The 16217-nt window shown below is 44.6% G+C and overlaps 2 protein-coding genes across 2 annotated transcripts; one reads left to right on the forward strand and one right to left on the reverse strand.

Moving 5' to 3' along the window:
- The first annotated feature begins 17 nt into the window (after nucleotides 1-17).
- Nucleotides 18-5304, forward strand: LOC114431193 (NLR family CARD domain-containing protein 3-like). The gene is made up of 9 exons (XM_028398795.1): nucleotides 18-67; nucleotides 277-312; nucleotides 764-815; nucleotides 927-1149; nucleotides 1238-3044; nucleotides 3125-3298; nucleotides 3501-3674; nucleotides 4004-4050; nucleotides 4131-5304. Exons 1-9 carry the CDS (start codon nucleotides 18-20, stop codon nucleotides 4667-4669), a joined length of 3102 nt encoding a protein of 1033 aa, XP_028254596.1. The 3' UTR covers nucleotides 4670-5304.
- A 313-nt stretch (nucleotides 5305-5617) lies between these two features.
- Nucleotides 5618-15933, reverse strand: LOC114431202 (rab11 family-interacting protein 4A-like). The gene is made up of 15 exons (XM_028398806.1): nucleotides 15650-15933; nucleotides 13037-13124; nucleotides 12709-12797; nucleotides 9884-10047; nucleotides 9588-9749; nucleotides 9340-9474; nucleotides 8913-8948; nucleotides 8690-8798; nucleotides 8489-8592; nucleotides 8224-8364; nucleotides 8053-8134; nucleotides 7695-7832; nucleotides 7465-7611; nucleotides 7237-7380; nucleotides 5618-7162 (listed from the first exon to the last, which is right to left on the reverse strand). The coding sequence occupies exons 1-15, from the start codon at nucleotides 15800-15802 to the stop codon at nucleotides 7046-7048; spliced, it is 1809 nt and encodes a 602-aa protein (XP_028254607.1). The 5' UTR covers nucleotides 15803-15933; the 3' UTR covers nucleotides 5618-7045.
- Nucleotides 15934-16217: the final 284 nt, after the last annotated feature.

The raw sequence follows: 16217 nt of genomic DNA on the forward strand, positions 1-16217 counted from the left end.
TGCAGAGTCACCATTCAATGGGTGGCTTGCTTGATTTTAAAGGCAGAGCTGACTCTTTGGAGGAGCGGTAAGATTAATGAGCAAACCATATATATTCTGTTTATTTCAGAAACGATAAGGAGCCATAAGACAACGATACTGTGGGCAGATCTTTTTTTATTACCCAGCTGACCATAAAATGATTGGTTGTTGTTGTTAATAATTCATTTATTGTTGTTAATCATTACCAAATTGAAACTGCAAATCCTCACGTATCTCCTTTTCTCTGTCAATAAGCATCAAGAATGAGACTCCAGACTCTTTGGAGACGAGGTGAGTTTAATGAGCTTCTCACAGTTACTGTTCCGGGTCATTCACATCTGTTCAATCTGTTACTTCCGTCTGGGTCGTGATAGTAGCTGGTGGGGATGTGATGCTTAAGCCTCCTGGTCTCAAACCAACTTCCTCCAGCTTGTCCTGGGGAATCTCGGTCTCCTACCAACCAGACATTATGCTGCCTCCTATAATGGAGACTTATGGTCTCCCTGTGGTGCACCTTAAATGGCACCTAACCTGATTCTCCTCTGCCATTGGTGTTGCCAAACTGTGAATTTAAATATCACTTGTTAACTATTCAGATAAATATAGACATTGAGAGCAACCTTATGTCGGGTGCAGCTTCTGCAAATTGCCATTGGGTGACAATTGAGACTGAGGTCCTGAAGTGTGTTCAGTGAACAAATATAAGAACATCTCATTTGCTGTCTCTGAATTTTGCGTTCAGAGTCCAACTGGAGGAATCGGAGCATCAGACAGACTTGGAGACCACATTCAGGGTTTGTAAAAAGCCACTGCAGTGAGAAACAGAATGCAATACATACAATATAATATAATATGCAGCTTTGATGTTTGATAAGTGTATCAAAACGTTTTGTATTATGTCGCAGCTGCTCAAGAAGGAGGTGGTCAGTTTTGTGGAGAGCGAGCTGGAAATCTTTCAGAGGCTTCTCAGTCAAGAAAACATGGAAGATCCAGAGGTTCAGAATAAAAATGTGGGGGATGAGGAGGAGGAGGACGAACACGGCAGAAGCAGAGAGGCTCTTCTGAAGCTCATACTGCCCTTCTTGAAGAAGCTGAAGCAGGAGGAGCTGGCCAGCTCTCTGCAAAGCAGTAAGAGAACATTTGATGCTAGTTCATGCATTTTATTTCCACGTTTCACTGCTTTTCTTTTCTTCTTCTTTGTTTTCTGTTTTTTTAGAAGTTGTGGTTCCAATACACCAACGCAAATTAAAATCTCACCTGAAAGAGAAGTTCTGGTATTTGTTTGAGGGAATTGCTAAAGCAGGAAAGCCCGCCCCCCTGAATAACATCTACACTGAGCTCTACATCACTGAGGGAGGCAGTGGAGAGGTCAACAATGAGCATGAGATCAGGCAGATCGAAACAACATCCAGGAAACAATCAAGACCCGAAGCTGTGATCAAATGTGAAGACATCTTCCAACATTTACCTGCCGGAGATCATCAACCAGTCAGAATGGTACTGACAAAAGGAGTGGCTGGCATTGGGAAGACTGTCCTCACTCACAGGTTCACTCTGGACTGGGCTGAAGACAAAACCAACCACAACATCCAGTTCACATTTCCATTCACTTTCAGAGAGCTGAACTTACTGAGTGGAAAAAAGTACAGCTTGATTGAACTTCTGCATCTTTTCTTCCCTGAAACCAAAGCAGCAGAAATGTGCACATTTGACGAGTTGAAAGTTGTGTTCATCTTTGACGGTCTGGATGAGTGTCGACTTCCTCTGGACTTCCACAACAATGAGACCCTGACTGATGGTACAGCGGTTGGCACAGTGGATGTGCTTCTAACGAACCTCTTTAGTGGCACACTACTTCCTTCTGCCCACATCTGGATAACCACGCGGCCTGCAGCCGCCAATCGGATTCCTCGTAGGTGTGTCGGCATGGTGACAGAGGTGAGAGGTTTCACTGATACCCAGAAGAAAGAGTACTTCCGGAAGAGATTCAAAAAGGAGGAGCAGGCCAGCAGGATCATCTCACACATCAGGACTTCTAGAAGTCTTCACATCATGTGCCACATCCCGGTCTTTTGCTGGATCACTGCTTCAGTCCTGGAACATGTGGTGAGAGCAGATGAGAAAGGAGAGTTACCCAAAACCCTGACTGAGATGTACATCGACTTCCTTGTGGTTCAGTCCAGAATAGGAAATGAGAAGTACCGTGGAGCGTCTGAGACAGATCCGCTGTGGAACACTGAGACCAGCAAGATGGTCCTCTCCCTGGGAAAACTGGCCTTTCAGCAGCTGCTAAAAGGAAACCTGATTTTCTATGAATCAGATTTAATAGAGTGCGGCATTGATATCAGAGAAGCCTCGGTCTACTCAGGAGTGTTCACTGAGCTATTCAAAGAGGAGTGTGGCCTGTACCGGGACAAAGTGTTCTGCTTCATCCATCTGAGTATTCAGGAGTTTCTTGCTGCTTTGTATGTCTTTGTCACATTCACCAACACCAGTGTCAACCCAATGTCAACAAAGCAGCCATCAAGATCCTGGTGGTGGCCTCAGTTATTCAGACCAGCTGAGAAACCAATCCTCCAGAGTGCTGTGGACAAGGCCATAGAGAGTCCAAATGGACATCTGGACTTATTTCTCCGCTTCCTGCTTGGTTTGTTTTTGGAGACCAATCAGATCCGTCTACAGAGTTTGTTGAAACAGACAGCATGTGACTCCTATGCCATTCCGGAGACAGTGCAGTACATCAAGGAAAAGATCCGGGAGAATCCACCTACAGAAAGATGCATCAACCTGTTCCACTGTCTGAATGAGCTGAATGATCATTCCCTAGTGAAGGAGATCCAACAGTCCCTGAATTCGGGAAGTCTTTCCACGAACAAGTTGTCTCCTTCTCAGTGGTCAGCTCTAGTCTTCATCCTTCTATCATCAGAAAGAGACCTCGACGTGTTTAAGCTTTGGGAGTATTCGGATTCAGAGGAAGGCTTCCTGAGGCTGCTGCCGGTGGTCCGCTTCGCAAAAATCTCTCTGTAAGAGTACTAACAAGTAAAATAAGAGGTTTTCTTTCAGACCACAGGCTAAAAGCAAAACTTGTCTTATGTCATTTCAGGCTAAATAATTGTGACCTGTCAGAGAGAAGCTGTGATGCTCTGGCATCTGTTCTCAGCTCCCAGTTCTCATATCTGAGAGAGCTGGACCTGAGTAGCAACGATTTACAGGATTCAGGGGTGAAGCTTCTTGCTGCTGGACTCGGGAGTGCACACTGTCGACTGGAAACCTTGAGGTCAGTTTATGATACTACTATATCTACCAATACTATATCAAGCACGTTCTAAGATGTTATCACAATGCTTTGTTACAATAGGCCATTTCAGAGCCTCAAGGTTTAACAGTGGGGATGGAATAATATCCCCTCTCCCTTTGCTTGCTTAAAACTGAAGAGTCCTACTTGACCTTAAAAGGATTGTTTTCTCTGCATGTGGTAGACTTTCAGGCTGTCAAATCACCAAGGAAGGCTGTGCTGCATTGGCTGCAGCTCTCACCGCCAACCCATCCCATTTAAAAGAGCTTGACCTGAGCTACAACCACCCAGAAGACTCAGGAATAAAGCTGCTCTCTGCTGCCCTGAAGGATCCACGTTTTAATCTAACTACTCTCAGGTATGGAGAAACCCTTTGTGTCTTAGAAAGATTTCCGAATGGTCCAAGGGATAAATTAAATAACTGTATAATTCTGACATAACAAACAATGCAACAGTCAGTTGTACCTGGAACAAGGTCACCAGATCTGACACAACAAACCTGTGAGTAGTACAGAGTCGGTTTAACCTCAGCTTTCACTGTAGAGACCAAGCTGGCTGAATCCTCTCACCAATCACTCAGTACTCAAACATGAAGTAACCCTACCTGAAACTGGGCCACTGTCATTCCTGGGGTCTTGTGTCTCTTCATAAGGATGTCCTGGTTTGATTTCTGTCTTTTAACCATAGTGTGGACCATTGTGGAGTGAAGAGACTGAAGCCAGGTCCAACGAAGTGTAAGTGCATTTATCAATGTAGCGCTGTTAAACTCGGTTAATAATAAATAATCTTATGATTGTGTTGTATTTAACATCAGTTGCCTGTGAACTCACACTGGACCCAAACACAGCAAACAGGAAGCTCTTTCTGTCTGACGACAACAAGAAGGTGACAGAGGTCACAGAGGAGCAGCCTTACCCTCACCATCCAGAGAGATTCCACCACTGGACACAGGTCCTGTGCCGAGAAGGTCTGACTGGGCGATGCTACTGGGAGATGGATTGGAAGGGGTGGGCAAACATAGGAGTGGCATACAGAGAAATCAACAGGAAAGGTCTGGATGACGACTGCTGGTTCGGGCAGAATGGCAAGTCCTGGAGTCTGTTGTGCTGCAACAGCAATTACACTGCGTGTCACAAAAACAGGAGAACGGTCATACCCAATCCCTACTCCAATGACTCTGGAAGGGCTGCCGTGTATCTGGACTGCCCTGCTGGCACTCTGTCCTTTTACAGAGTCTCCTCTGACACACTGATCCACCTCCACACCTTCCACAGCACATTTACCAAACCTCTGTACCCTGCGTTTGGGTTTGAGCTGAACTGTGAATCCTCAGTTTCTCTGTGTCAAGTGTAAGAGCAATATTCTGCTGGTATATTCATTTGACCGCCCAGCTCCAGCAGGACAATGCCACTGCTCAGTACAGACTGTAACAAAGTCCTCAAGGCCATGACCTGCCCTCCAACCTCCCCAGATACCAGTCCAGTTGAGTTCTCTAAGGAGAACTTAAAGGAGGTCAATTGCTAACAACCTAGTCCCCCACACAACCTCTGTTCATTCACTAATGGGCCAGACCTGTTAGACGAATACAAGGAGGAGCTACAAAACATCAGCCAAGTTTGGGTTTTGTAAGTAAACTCTTGTACTGTACAGTAATTCCTTAATTTTTAATGAAAGACTGAACTTTTAATAGTCTATAGTTGTAGTAGTCATAGTTTAATACTCTTTTTAAGCTACTCTAGTTACACATTGAACCAATGTTTGCTCGCATTTGAATGATTCCTCTGAACACAGACCACATTTAAAGTGACACAGGAGTCTTCTGTAGAGAAGGAACAACCAGGGCGACTTGGTCATGCCAAAGCAAATGGATTTTATTTACACATCTAATCACCCATAGTGTGGTACACAAGAAATCAAGTGATTACATGTGAGTTGTGACAGACTATATTATTCTTCCTTCAAGTTTAAAGTCCGTGTAAAGCAGGAATAAGTTTGGCGCATCCAGGCCAATGTAACATCACATGGACTGATGCTAAGCTAAGCTATGTAACTTCAGGTTAAGGGGCTGCCCCACATACAAAATGTGTTGCTCATTATATATGCACATAAGGCTTCCAACACCCATTCCTAGGCCAGTATTTGTGATGATGGCACTGGATGTTGACAGGACCAGAAGATGAAGGCTGGGAGAGGAGACTGTGGGTCAAACAATTCACCGCTCCAGTGTTCCTCTCTTTAGCTTTTATGTTCCTACACTGTTCATCATTTAATCTCTTTATTTCCTTTACACGGACTTTATGATTCCAGGCTCTGACACCATGTTCTATATATTAATATCTTCACATATTTAGTGTCAAATAGACTTTGTAATAAGTGGAATGACTTGCACACTAACAGTGTAACTAGATTCTGTACAACATTTACAATGTATGAAATCAAATCCTGTCAAAGTAAAAATGTCAATATAAAACGATGGCTACAATGGACACGATATGAACAAAAATACAATCTTAAAGGTGTCTGATAATCATTTTTTGTATCCATTGCAGATAGCAGTGGTGGCTGAGCTACTGACGCTCTGATGAAATTGTATGAATGTTGTGTGGAGCTATCGGCTCGAATTTCCAACATGTGCTCCGTCATGTTTTTGCTAGAGAGGGCAGCAGAAACAGACGTGATAATGTCACACAGGTGATGTCTAACACAAAAATAAAGCATGAAAAAAATCAGGTGAACAATTTGTGCAATGAAGCTAGTTTTGTTTGATACATAAAATAGTGCTTGCATTAGCAGTTCAACACTTCACTCCTCACTGTGACACCTGTGGAACACCTTCTTGCTGTGTTTGGCTAATCTGCATCACACCATGAGTGTATGTGTGAAAGATATTCAAGTTTAATTAGTGCAAATGATTCACAATGTAGATACAATTACAGGCCGGCAGGTAGTCTCAGAATCAACGAGTGCCTGGTTTAAGTAGGTTGTCTGTATTTTTTTAAACATTAATTAATACAATGGCAAAATCTGATTTTATACTTCTGTGTTTAATAGACTGTGAGTAAACAAGCTGCCTTAAATGTGGCACGTGGAGTTTTTTTGTAAACAATATGACACTAAAACTAATGAAGGAAACCTGTGGTGGATGCATTTCCTTCATTATAACACTGAGTTCTTCTCATTCATCCAGTTCAGTGTATCAACACCAGCAACCTAACATGACAGCACGTAGGCTATGAACGCTGTCAGCTGCACACTTGTTTATATGACACCACAAACACGACAGTACTACCAGTCTTCAACACTCTCTGTGGCACTTAATGTGTCACACTGAGACGAATGTCCCTCTTTTCTCCTGTGCTGACATGTTGATGGAAAACAAAACTGACCACAGCTCAACTTTCATGTACTCTTGGGTCTTGTTCAGTGAGTAGCTCTACATTGACCGACGGGTGGATGGGGAGAGCGGTTGCAGCAGTAGAGATAAGTGTGTGTGTGTTCGACCATGTTGTTAATACTTTCAGGGACATTCATCATCTGAGCTCTCATAATCAATAAGATTTCCAGCTTGTCAGCATTACTGCTGGATTTAAATAGCTGGTGCTCACTGAACATCTCCTTGTTTCTAGCTCACAGGGTCTGAAATCTTAGAGGTTACAAATTTAACATGTCGGCTAATAGTAAGCTGATGGCACAATTACACTAATACGTGTGTGTGTGTGTGTGTGTTGTTTAACTCTTGATCTCCAGGATGGAGGGGTTGTGGTCGAGAATGGCCAGAATGATTTTGTCCATGTACTGCCTCAGACGCAGGTTGATCTCCTCCTGCTCTTTCAAGGCGTCCACCAGCTGAGAGAAACAGAGAGAGAAGTATTAGAAAAGCAGCGCTACAAAAAAAGTACGTATTCAGAACTGAGACTGACCTCATCTCTTGAGGCATTGTCGATCTCAGCTGCCAGACACTGGGCCTTGGTGTGACATGAAAACAGGTTCTTGGCCTCGTACAGACTCAGGCTGAGGATCTGAGCGTTCAGGTCGTCGTTCTGATCCCGCAGCTTGTGGTTCTCCTAAAGAAACACGGAGACGACGCGCATGTAAACGTTAGATTTATTTGTGTTAGGGCAGTGGATGGAACATAGACGTTGGTGAACCTGTTTCAATCTCTTGACTTCGTGTTCCATTTCAATCTCCCTGGTCCTGGCACTATACTCGGACAGCCCCTTGCCCTTCCCTGGATGTTCCATCTCCAGCTTAAACAACTGAAGATGCTCCAGCTCCCGTCGGAGGTCGTCGATCAACTGCAGAGAAAAATTCACTTCAGTGGAACTCCTAAAAATGTGTACGTTCTATAAATGCAGTTTCCTGGGTGAGAGTGCCTTACCTCCTGCATGGCCTCTTTTTCCTTTTGGAACTCATGACGGTTTTGCCACACCTTGTCCATGATCTTCCTGTACAGGTCCATCTCGTCTTTCAGTCTCAGACTTGTGTCCTCCAGCTTGTCCGTCATCCTCTGCTTCTCCTGGAGTTTAGAGAAAGGTTGTAACAGGATGAGCAAATGCACCACTCCTATGTACGAGCAGTTTCACGTAGGAACAATTCATCCACAACTAAAGCTGTTCTCAACAAGGTCTGTGGATGTTCTTGAGTTTTCTTAATGTCCATTATTTTGGAGAAAAGGCTAACATCTCTATGTCACAGCCAAACAGAAATACTTCATACTTGTAGATCGTTGCACTCACCTGGTCCAGTTTCTCTGTCTGAGACTTGAGTCTGCACACATTTAACTTCATCTCTCCATTCTCATCTTCTAACTGTTGTAACCTGAAACACAGTACATATGCTAAATACAAGTGTATCTGTGGGCACTCTTGGCAGAGCTGTGTTCAAAGACCTGTTGTAGTTGAGGTTACCTGTTACGGAGCAGGTCTATCTCTGAGTTTCTGTCTCTCTCCATCTTGGTGTACACCTCCCGGTGCCTCTTCATCTCCTCGCTCAGACTCTCAGCAGCCTTCGTCTCTGCATCTTTCACCTGCTCCTCCAGCTCATGAACCCTGGGAGTCAAACACAGGTATAACATTACACACAGTGAATGACTTACATCTGAGATCATTCAATAAACGAGTAAAGCTGACTTGTTGTAGAAATCACAACCCACACAGAGCACTTGAGGTTTACCTGTGTACTAGATGTGTATTGTCCTGTTTGAGTTTAGACTTAATGTCACTGTTGGCCAGACTATCGCTCTCCAACTCCGTCACTTTCTTCTCCAGATAACTGACCTGAGTGTCACAAACAGGACTCAGACTCCTCACATGGATAAAGCCTCAACAACACACAGAACATATCAAAGCTATACAATAATAGGTGTGTTGGTACCTTCTCTGTGATGTCTAGGTCACAGGAGTCGAGGCTGTCTGTGAACAGATCCTCTGTGCTGCTGCCCTGACTCGACCCAAACACACTGTGGTTAGCCTGGAACAGCTGGCTGCAGGTCACAGCAGCACAGACACAAGACGTTAGGTCCTTTAATGGCTTAATAAACACATCTGGTAAAGGCTGAACATTTCAAAAAACAGTCCTTTTAAGGAAGGTTACTCACCGTCCAAAAGCTGTGCTGGATATCTTTCTGTTTGGACTGAAAAAGAGACTGGGTCAGTAACAGTACCATCACTGTGAGTTCTGAATGTTTCAAACAATGGCCCTGCTGTTACTGCTGCACTAAAGCCATCTCACAACAAACTTGCCACCGCTCATCCCATCAGATTGGGATACGGTTGCTATAGCAACAGTTCAGGCTCACCCTTTGATGTGGTTGCAGTGCCGGGTGCCAAGAATGAATAAGTGGTGGGATGTTGGTGGATTGACTGGATGCGTCAAAGAGCTAATCTGAGCTTTGTTATGTGAGGGTGACACCGAGGCAGGCGGCTGCCCCTGACTCCCCGCTCCACCCTCCTGTAGTCATCCACCACCCTCCTGTAGTCATCCACCACCCTCCTGTAGTCCGTGTGTGTGTGCATGTCTGGTACCTGTTGGCCTTGAGGTTTCTGAGTCGCGCCTCCAGGTCATTGAGTAGATTGACTTTTTTGCAGCACTGAGAACAGTAGATGTCCAGCAGCTCACTGTTATACAGCTGCCGCATCTTCTGAGGAGTCTGCCCTGCACTGCAGGGACAAACATCGATACCATTCATGATACAAAATGTCCATATGTTTGTTCAATATTTGTTTTGGAAACAAACATGTGCCTAGTGGATGTCATTCAGCGTGAGTGTCACCTTGAGGGAAGCGAGGATCCCAGGTCTGAGAAGCCATTTGTTCGGGTGTCCTCCTCAGGGCAAGGGCTGCTGGGAGTAAAATCCACGTCCTCACCCTCACCATAGTCTTCAAACTGCTCCTCCTCAGAGATGACAGATGCAGATGCTGAGCCAATCAGGTGGCTGAGGTCACAAAAGCCAGACATATAGTACGGGTAAGTTAACACACAAAAAACCCAGAGTACTTTGAACGTTTTCCTCCGACTTTATGAGAAGGATAAATATTTTTATCATGCGACCTTTGATTTTCTACTGACCCGTCCTGCCGTCTTGGGCCCAGTGAGTCAGAACTGTTGCCGTTTTCAGCGCTGCTGTCCATGTCACACTCTCCATCAGCACTGCAGCCCTCACTGTACGCACTGCATTCTGGGTAGGACCGTGTACACATGACAATCGGAGGGCCCAGCTTTGCCTCACCGTTCTAGAAAACAGTAAAAAACGAGACCTACTGCTCCAAGAGGAAAACAAAAAGGGCAAGTTACAGCAGTCAGAAACAGAGAAGCTGTCTGACAGTTCTAAAGGAGGAAACCTTAAACTTAGTGCACAGCGTTAGGTCCTGGGTTGATTTATCTGACACAGACTGGGTTGCATGTAGCATGCCCCAGATATGTATATTAATAATTCATGATCCCGTCTGGCTTCAACCAACTGAGGTGCCATGGCAAGGTCAAACCCAATCACCCCCCACACAAATGTATGCAAGTTCTCAGCTCTAAGGGAAAAAGAACGCTTCTGCACCCTGTTCTTACTTAAAGCTGTGCTTCATATGCGGACATGCACTCTGTGCAGCTGACAGTGGAACGGCCTCAGGAACGCACCATCTAGCTTTCACACATTAATTATACAGATGTTTTTGTCTGAGCTGAAGTGCTGTGTGAAGAGATGCGACTATGAAGTGTAAACATGGAATGAAAGGTAAACGAGAGCTTCTTCTGATGTGGTCTCTGTCCTTAGGACCAGCTCCACCTTCATACAGCCATAGCGCTCCTTTGCGTCTCAGAGGCTACAAAAGATGTTAATAAGTTGAAGTTACCTACACAGAGGCTTTTCTGTGGCAGCATTCATCCTGGCATCCTGACGTTAAGTGTCCATTAAAGGACCATTTACCTTTTTCTTTTTTTCACAAGCTTGTTAGCAACCAGTGCATCAATCACAAAAACATCCCCAGGACTGTTTACGGCCTTGTGTTTTGTTAGGAATTTCTATACACATCACCTCTCATCAAGACAGCATCTTTATCGAGATATTGGAACGTACTGTGAGCGATTCACAACTTTAAAAGATATGCACCACTAGGAGGGGCCAGATCTGAAAAACTGAAACAAAAACAAATTCTTGATTCAGCTTGTGAAAATAAAAATATAAATATATTATACTTTCATGTTTACTTCAACTAAATTCAAAATACCTGTTTCTCTGATACATGATTTAAAGCTATGATTGTACACCATCTAAAACACACTGCTTGGAGCCCTTAATGGTGTGGAATGGGTGGATGGACGACTTCTGTTCAGCACATTCAAAGCTTAACTACACACAAACTCATGAGCGGAGGTCTAATTAGCCAAAGTAACTGAAAACACCTGTGTGGGTGGAGCATAGCAGAACTGCAGCTTATACCTTTCAACTGAATTCCTTCTTGAAGGTATCTGAGGTATCAAACACTATTAACAAAAAACAATTCCAAATCCACAAAGAGTTTCCTCACCTCTGTGTGCACAGTGTTCATTAAGAGAGTAAGAAACAACTTGCACTAAGTTCCCCGCTCGACTTACCGCTGATCAAACGAGGGTGATGCCACGTCTCTCCAGGTCAGATCTAACTGGTCGTGTCAGGTGCAGCATGTGTGAGCGTGTTCTTCAAATAAATGTGCGACGTCCTTTATCATGAAGGTGAACACCAGACTCCACTGAACGGACCTGTGTGTTGGCTGTGGTGAGCCTCACACACATGTGCACCGCAGCTCAGTCATTAAAAAACACACTGACGCTTCGACTGGGACAAAGCCACACCTCTCTCCCTCTCTCTCTCTCTCTCTCTCCATGTCTCTCTCTCTCTCTCTCTCTCTCTCTCTCTCTCTCTCTCCTCTCTCTCCATCTCTCTCTCTCTCCTCTCCATGTCTCTCTCCTCTCTCTCTCTCTCTCCTCTCTCTCTCTTCCCTCTCTCTCTTCTCCTCTCCCTTCTCTCTCTCTCTCCCCCTCTCTCTCTCTCTACTTCCTCTCTCTCTCTCCCCCCTCTCTCTCTCTCCTCTCACTGGTCTCTCTCTATCCCTTCACTCTCTCTCTCTCTCTCTCCATCTCTCCATGGGTCTCTCTCTCCATCTCTCCCCTCTCACTCTCTCTCTCTCTCTCTCTCTCATGTCTCTCTCCCCTCTCTCTACTCTCTCTCTTCTCGTCGCTTCTCTCTCTCTCCTCTCTCTCTCTCCCTCTCTCTCCTCTCTCTCTCTCTCTCTCTCTCCCTTCTCCCTCTCTCTCTCTCCCTCTCTCTCTCCCTCTCTCCCTCTCTCTCTCTCCATGTCTCTCTCGCTCCCTCTCACTCTCTCTCTCTCTCTCTCTCCATGTCTCTCTCTCTCTCTCTCCTCTCTCTCTCTCTCTCTCTCTCTCTCTCTCCATGTCTCTCTCTCTCTCTCTCTCTCTCTCTCCATGTCTCTCTCTCTCCTCTCTCTCTCTCTCTCTCTCCTTCTCTCTCTCTCTCTCTCTCTCTCTCTCTCTCCATGTCTCTCTCTCTCCTCTCTCTCTCTCTCTCTCTCTCCTTCTCTCTCTCCCTCTCCCTCTCCATCGCTCTTGTTGCTAAGCAACAGTCCAGTTGGGCTGATCTCAAACAGGAGCAGCCATGCAATATTATTTATGATATAATGCAAACAGATATATGTTTTATCATTAAAGCCAGATTGCATTGCAACATGAAACCCCATTTACAATATGACTTATGAGGTCAGAACCTCAGACACAAGTGATAAAAAAGGTCCAGAAATCCTTTAGTCTAAGCCAAGCTTCATAGAACAGTTAGGCGAAGCTTTCTATAAAAACATCCACAGCTTTCCTGAGTATATGTGCTTTAAAAGTCAGAAAGTAGGTTGTACCTGGTAAATATAGCCATTGTCAGTGACAGACGGCTGTCTGGAGGAAAGGCCGCGAGGACCCACAGCCATCTTCAGTATCTCCTCACAACCTAGCAGAAGGTTAAGAAGGAGAGAAGGAAGAAAGACGAAGGGGACGAAGGTTGTTCACCAGCTTCATATAATGTTTAATCAAAGAGTAAATCTGTTGTCTACAAGGTGCAGCGTCTTCAGTTTAGAGTAAAAAAATGGTTGATCCCATCTGATGTCACGGTAAACAGTCTACAACCAGAGGGTGATTAGCTTAGCTTAGCATGAAGACTCTGTATTTACATTCACCTTCCTTCCTTACCTTTAATAGCAAATACTCCATGGCAAAAGTCCTTGAAGTTGATTTTTCCGTGAGCATTGGGATCCAGGTAGCTCGTCAATTTTTTCACCTACAAGAAAAAAAAAAGAAAAAAAGGAATTTATTTTTATTTAAGTCATTCTGATCTAAATCTTATTTTAAACGTAAGTTTAAGAGAAAACCACTAGTTTCTCACACATTGTGCTTCCTTTGATTAAACAGCAGTTTGCAGATACTGAGCAGCTTTGGATTCAGGGACCCGTTTCATTAACAGCACACGTCACGTCCTCTCAGCTGTTCTCCGAACAGACCTCACTTTCTGATGACTGTACAGCAGCTGGATCACAGCAGGATCTGCTGTCAGCCTGCAGGTGGAGAGGCTCGGCAGTTTTCTGTGCTTGTTTTACACCTATGATGAACTTACAGTGTGGTGCACGGTGTTTTGTCACTTGTCTGTGCATGACTGCTTTCAGAATAAACTGCTATAAAACATCATGAATCACACTGCATTCATTACGTGACTCATTTCAAGCTCTGTTTTATGGTTTCAGCCTTACAATGACAAAAAGAATATAGTTTTTAACACACATAAGGGGTGATGTGACTCACAGGCTGATGAAACATTTCCTTCTATTGAAATAACTGAGATTCATTCTGCAGAGGCTTTGATCTTAGAATTAAAGAGCATCTGCACTGACAGCAGGGATGTACTGTGACAACCTTTGCTACACCAGCATCTGTAGAACTGCACACAGTCTGCAAAATGTTATCTCCCCCACGCAGTCACACTTCCAGCAGCTCAGCGCCACGCTGTCACACAGGCTTAAATGTAAATGTCAACACAATGCACGACCATTAGACATCAAACCCTACAGGCTCTTTACTGCCACACAGCAGAAAGCAGCGACTACAGCTCTCTCATTACAACATTAACAAAGCTCTCAGCAGCCCCAGTGATTTTCTGCTTTTATTGGAATTCAGAACCAGTTTAGATGCACGTGCACGTCAGCTTCCTCTGAAGTGGTTAATCATAGTATTATGATATTATACAGGATGCCTGTTCCTGGTCACTGTAGCTGTAGAGCTTCAGCTAACCACTGTTTGTTCCAAGTCACTGCAACCTCACTGTGTTCTGTTTATTTTCAAGAAGGGTTCAAATTTAGCCCAATGGGCCACTCAAAGATGAGCTGCTCACCGTGCAGCTTCAAGAACATGACAAATGTGTAGTGCTAATGTATAATCCACCACCCCCACCAGCTGCTGTTTCCCAATGTGAGAATATTAGAGTGAGAATATGGCTTTCCACATACAGAGCTGGGGCCGAGCGTGTACAGCGGATCATTTCATTATTAATAATCAACCAATCCGCTGGTAGACTCCACGTGAAGCTCTTATTGCCATGGTGACAGAGAACACACTGATGGAGTAGGACGGAGGGGAGGAGGAAGATGAAGCACGGCCGAGTTATTTTTAGTGATGTGTTCTGGGTGTGCAGCCGCCATAGCAGCTTAAAGGGAAAATCTACTCTCACTGTTAAGATATCAGGTATCTGAGATTCCCCGTGCATCCAGGATTCACAAATACATATACTTCTACTGACTGCTGTTTGTCCACTGGGTTCATTTCTTCTTCTTCTTCTTCTATCCCTACATCAATGGCCACCATATATCTCCACACATTGATAATTAACCCAAAATATATGGATTAATGTGTTGTAAACAATAATAATAATGATAAAAGTATTTTTCTGTGCCTTCCTATCACAGCTGTGCCTTGAGTTGCAGTCTTACTGTATCTACCGTACACATCACTCTACTGAAGCAAACTCCAACAATGAGAACAGTTTTCAGCCAGATGAAGAATCATTTCATAATAATTAAACAAGCATTAATATTGACTAGTTTTCACTTGCTATCCTCAGCATTAAACCTGCTGGCAGTGTACTCTCATGAAAACAATCTATGGGGTCACAAAGTTCTCCAACACCCAGGAAGGATAAAAGACAAAATTCAGTACAACACACGTTTCTAATTGCCGCACATATTTTCTGCCATCACACTGCAGCTTTCAGAATCCAAATCCAAATCTTTTTTTGCAGTTTTAACTTTTTAATTTCCTCTAGAAGCAAAGAGCAGTATCACGTCTATACATGTACCACACGTGTTGGCCATGGCTGCTGGTCTGTGACCCCACAGAGGCCAGCAGTGCAGGTTCTATTTACAGACTGGTTGTTGTGGTGGCATCGTTGCTGTATGTTTTGTGTGTACATGGACCAACACCTGTCATCGTACAGTGGTGATGTCCAAATGAAGCCATGAACCCCATCACTCCCCCAGCATTAACCTTTGCTAATAAACGATCATTTTTCTGATCACTTCACCTCGGTGCCTGAGGAGGTCTGGAGAGGACTGGAGCAGGATAAGGGTCCTGGGACAGAGGTCTGTGACTCATCATGCAGCTAATGCTACAGACAGTGCTAACTAGCATCTGTGGCACCTGTGCCAGCTGCTGTCAGCGCCACTTGTTACCAATGTTCCTCCTAACCATGGGTTTATTAACCCTCCGCCACCTGTAATAGGAAGACATTTAACCGCTTCAGTCCTTCCTGCCTCTCACCTCGTCTCCTTGACCGAACTGGAGCCCGAGGTCCACCAAGTGCTCCACCCGGATGAAGCCGTCAGCATCCTCGTCACAGACGTCGAAGACCTCCTTGAGCTTCCTCAGAAACTGCAGGAGCTGGCTCTGGTCGGGGAAGACGTGTCCTTCCATGGCGGACCCGCTCCGCGAGATGCAGCCTGCGATTTATTCTATCAAACGGACTCGAGAAGAATCGGTTCGACGGTCGCCATCATCGTTCCCGTCCTCCCAGCTCCGCCGGACCGACTGGTGCCGCCGCTGCCTGTGACATAAGCACAGGGGCGCGAGGAGATACGGAAAAGGACGACGGCAGCCGATCTGACACGAGGCCCTGCGTCACAGGCCAGCTGCTCATAAATAATCCAGGTGCGCTGCCTCTCGCCTTCTGACGTCACGCTTTAAAATATAGAATTATAAATATATATATATATATATATATATATATTTACATTCTGAATATTTAAAAAGCCAAAGAAATAATTCATGATAATAAATAATAATAATTCATGATGTTTTTATTGGCAGGACTGCTACAACATTTTAAACC

This window comes from Parambassis ranga, unplaced genomic scaffold (genome assembly GCF_900634625.1).
Source record: "Parambassis ranga unplaced genomic scaffold, fParRan2.1 scaffold_61_arrow_ctg1, whole genome shotgun sequence".
Classification (NCBI taxonomy): Eukaryota; Metazoa; Chordata; class Actinopteri; family Ambassidae; genus Parambassis; species Parambassis ranga.

Bases quoted from the DNA above. Each gene is read 5' to 3' on its own strand.
- LOC114431193 (XM_028398795.1), top strand. From the start codon at position 18: ATGGGTGGCTTGCTTGATTTTAAAGGCAGAGCTGACTCTTTGGAGGAG. The intron at 313-763 runs GTGAGTTTAATG...TTTTGCGTTCAG, and splicing joins CCAGACTCTTTGGAGACGAG to AGTCCAACTGGAGGAATCGG. The intron at 1,150-1,237 runs GTAAGAGAACAT...CTGTTTTTTTAG, and splicing joins GGCCAGCTCTCTGCAAAGCA to AAGTTGTGGTTCCAATACAC.
- LOC114431202 (XM_028398806.1), bottom strand. From the start codon at position 15,802: ATGGAAGGACACGTCTTCCCCGACCAGAGCCAGCTCCTGCAGTTTCTG. The intron at 8,799-8,912 runs GTGAGTAACCTT...TGTGACCTGCAG, and splicing joins TCCAGCACAGCTTTTGGACG to CCAGCTGTTCCAGGCTAACC. The intron at 7,612-7,694 runs GTAAGGCACTCT...TTTTCTCTGCAG, and splicing joins AAAAAGAGGCCATGCAGGAG to TTGATCGACGACCTCCGACG.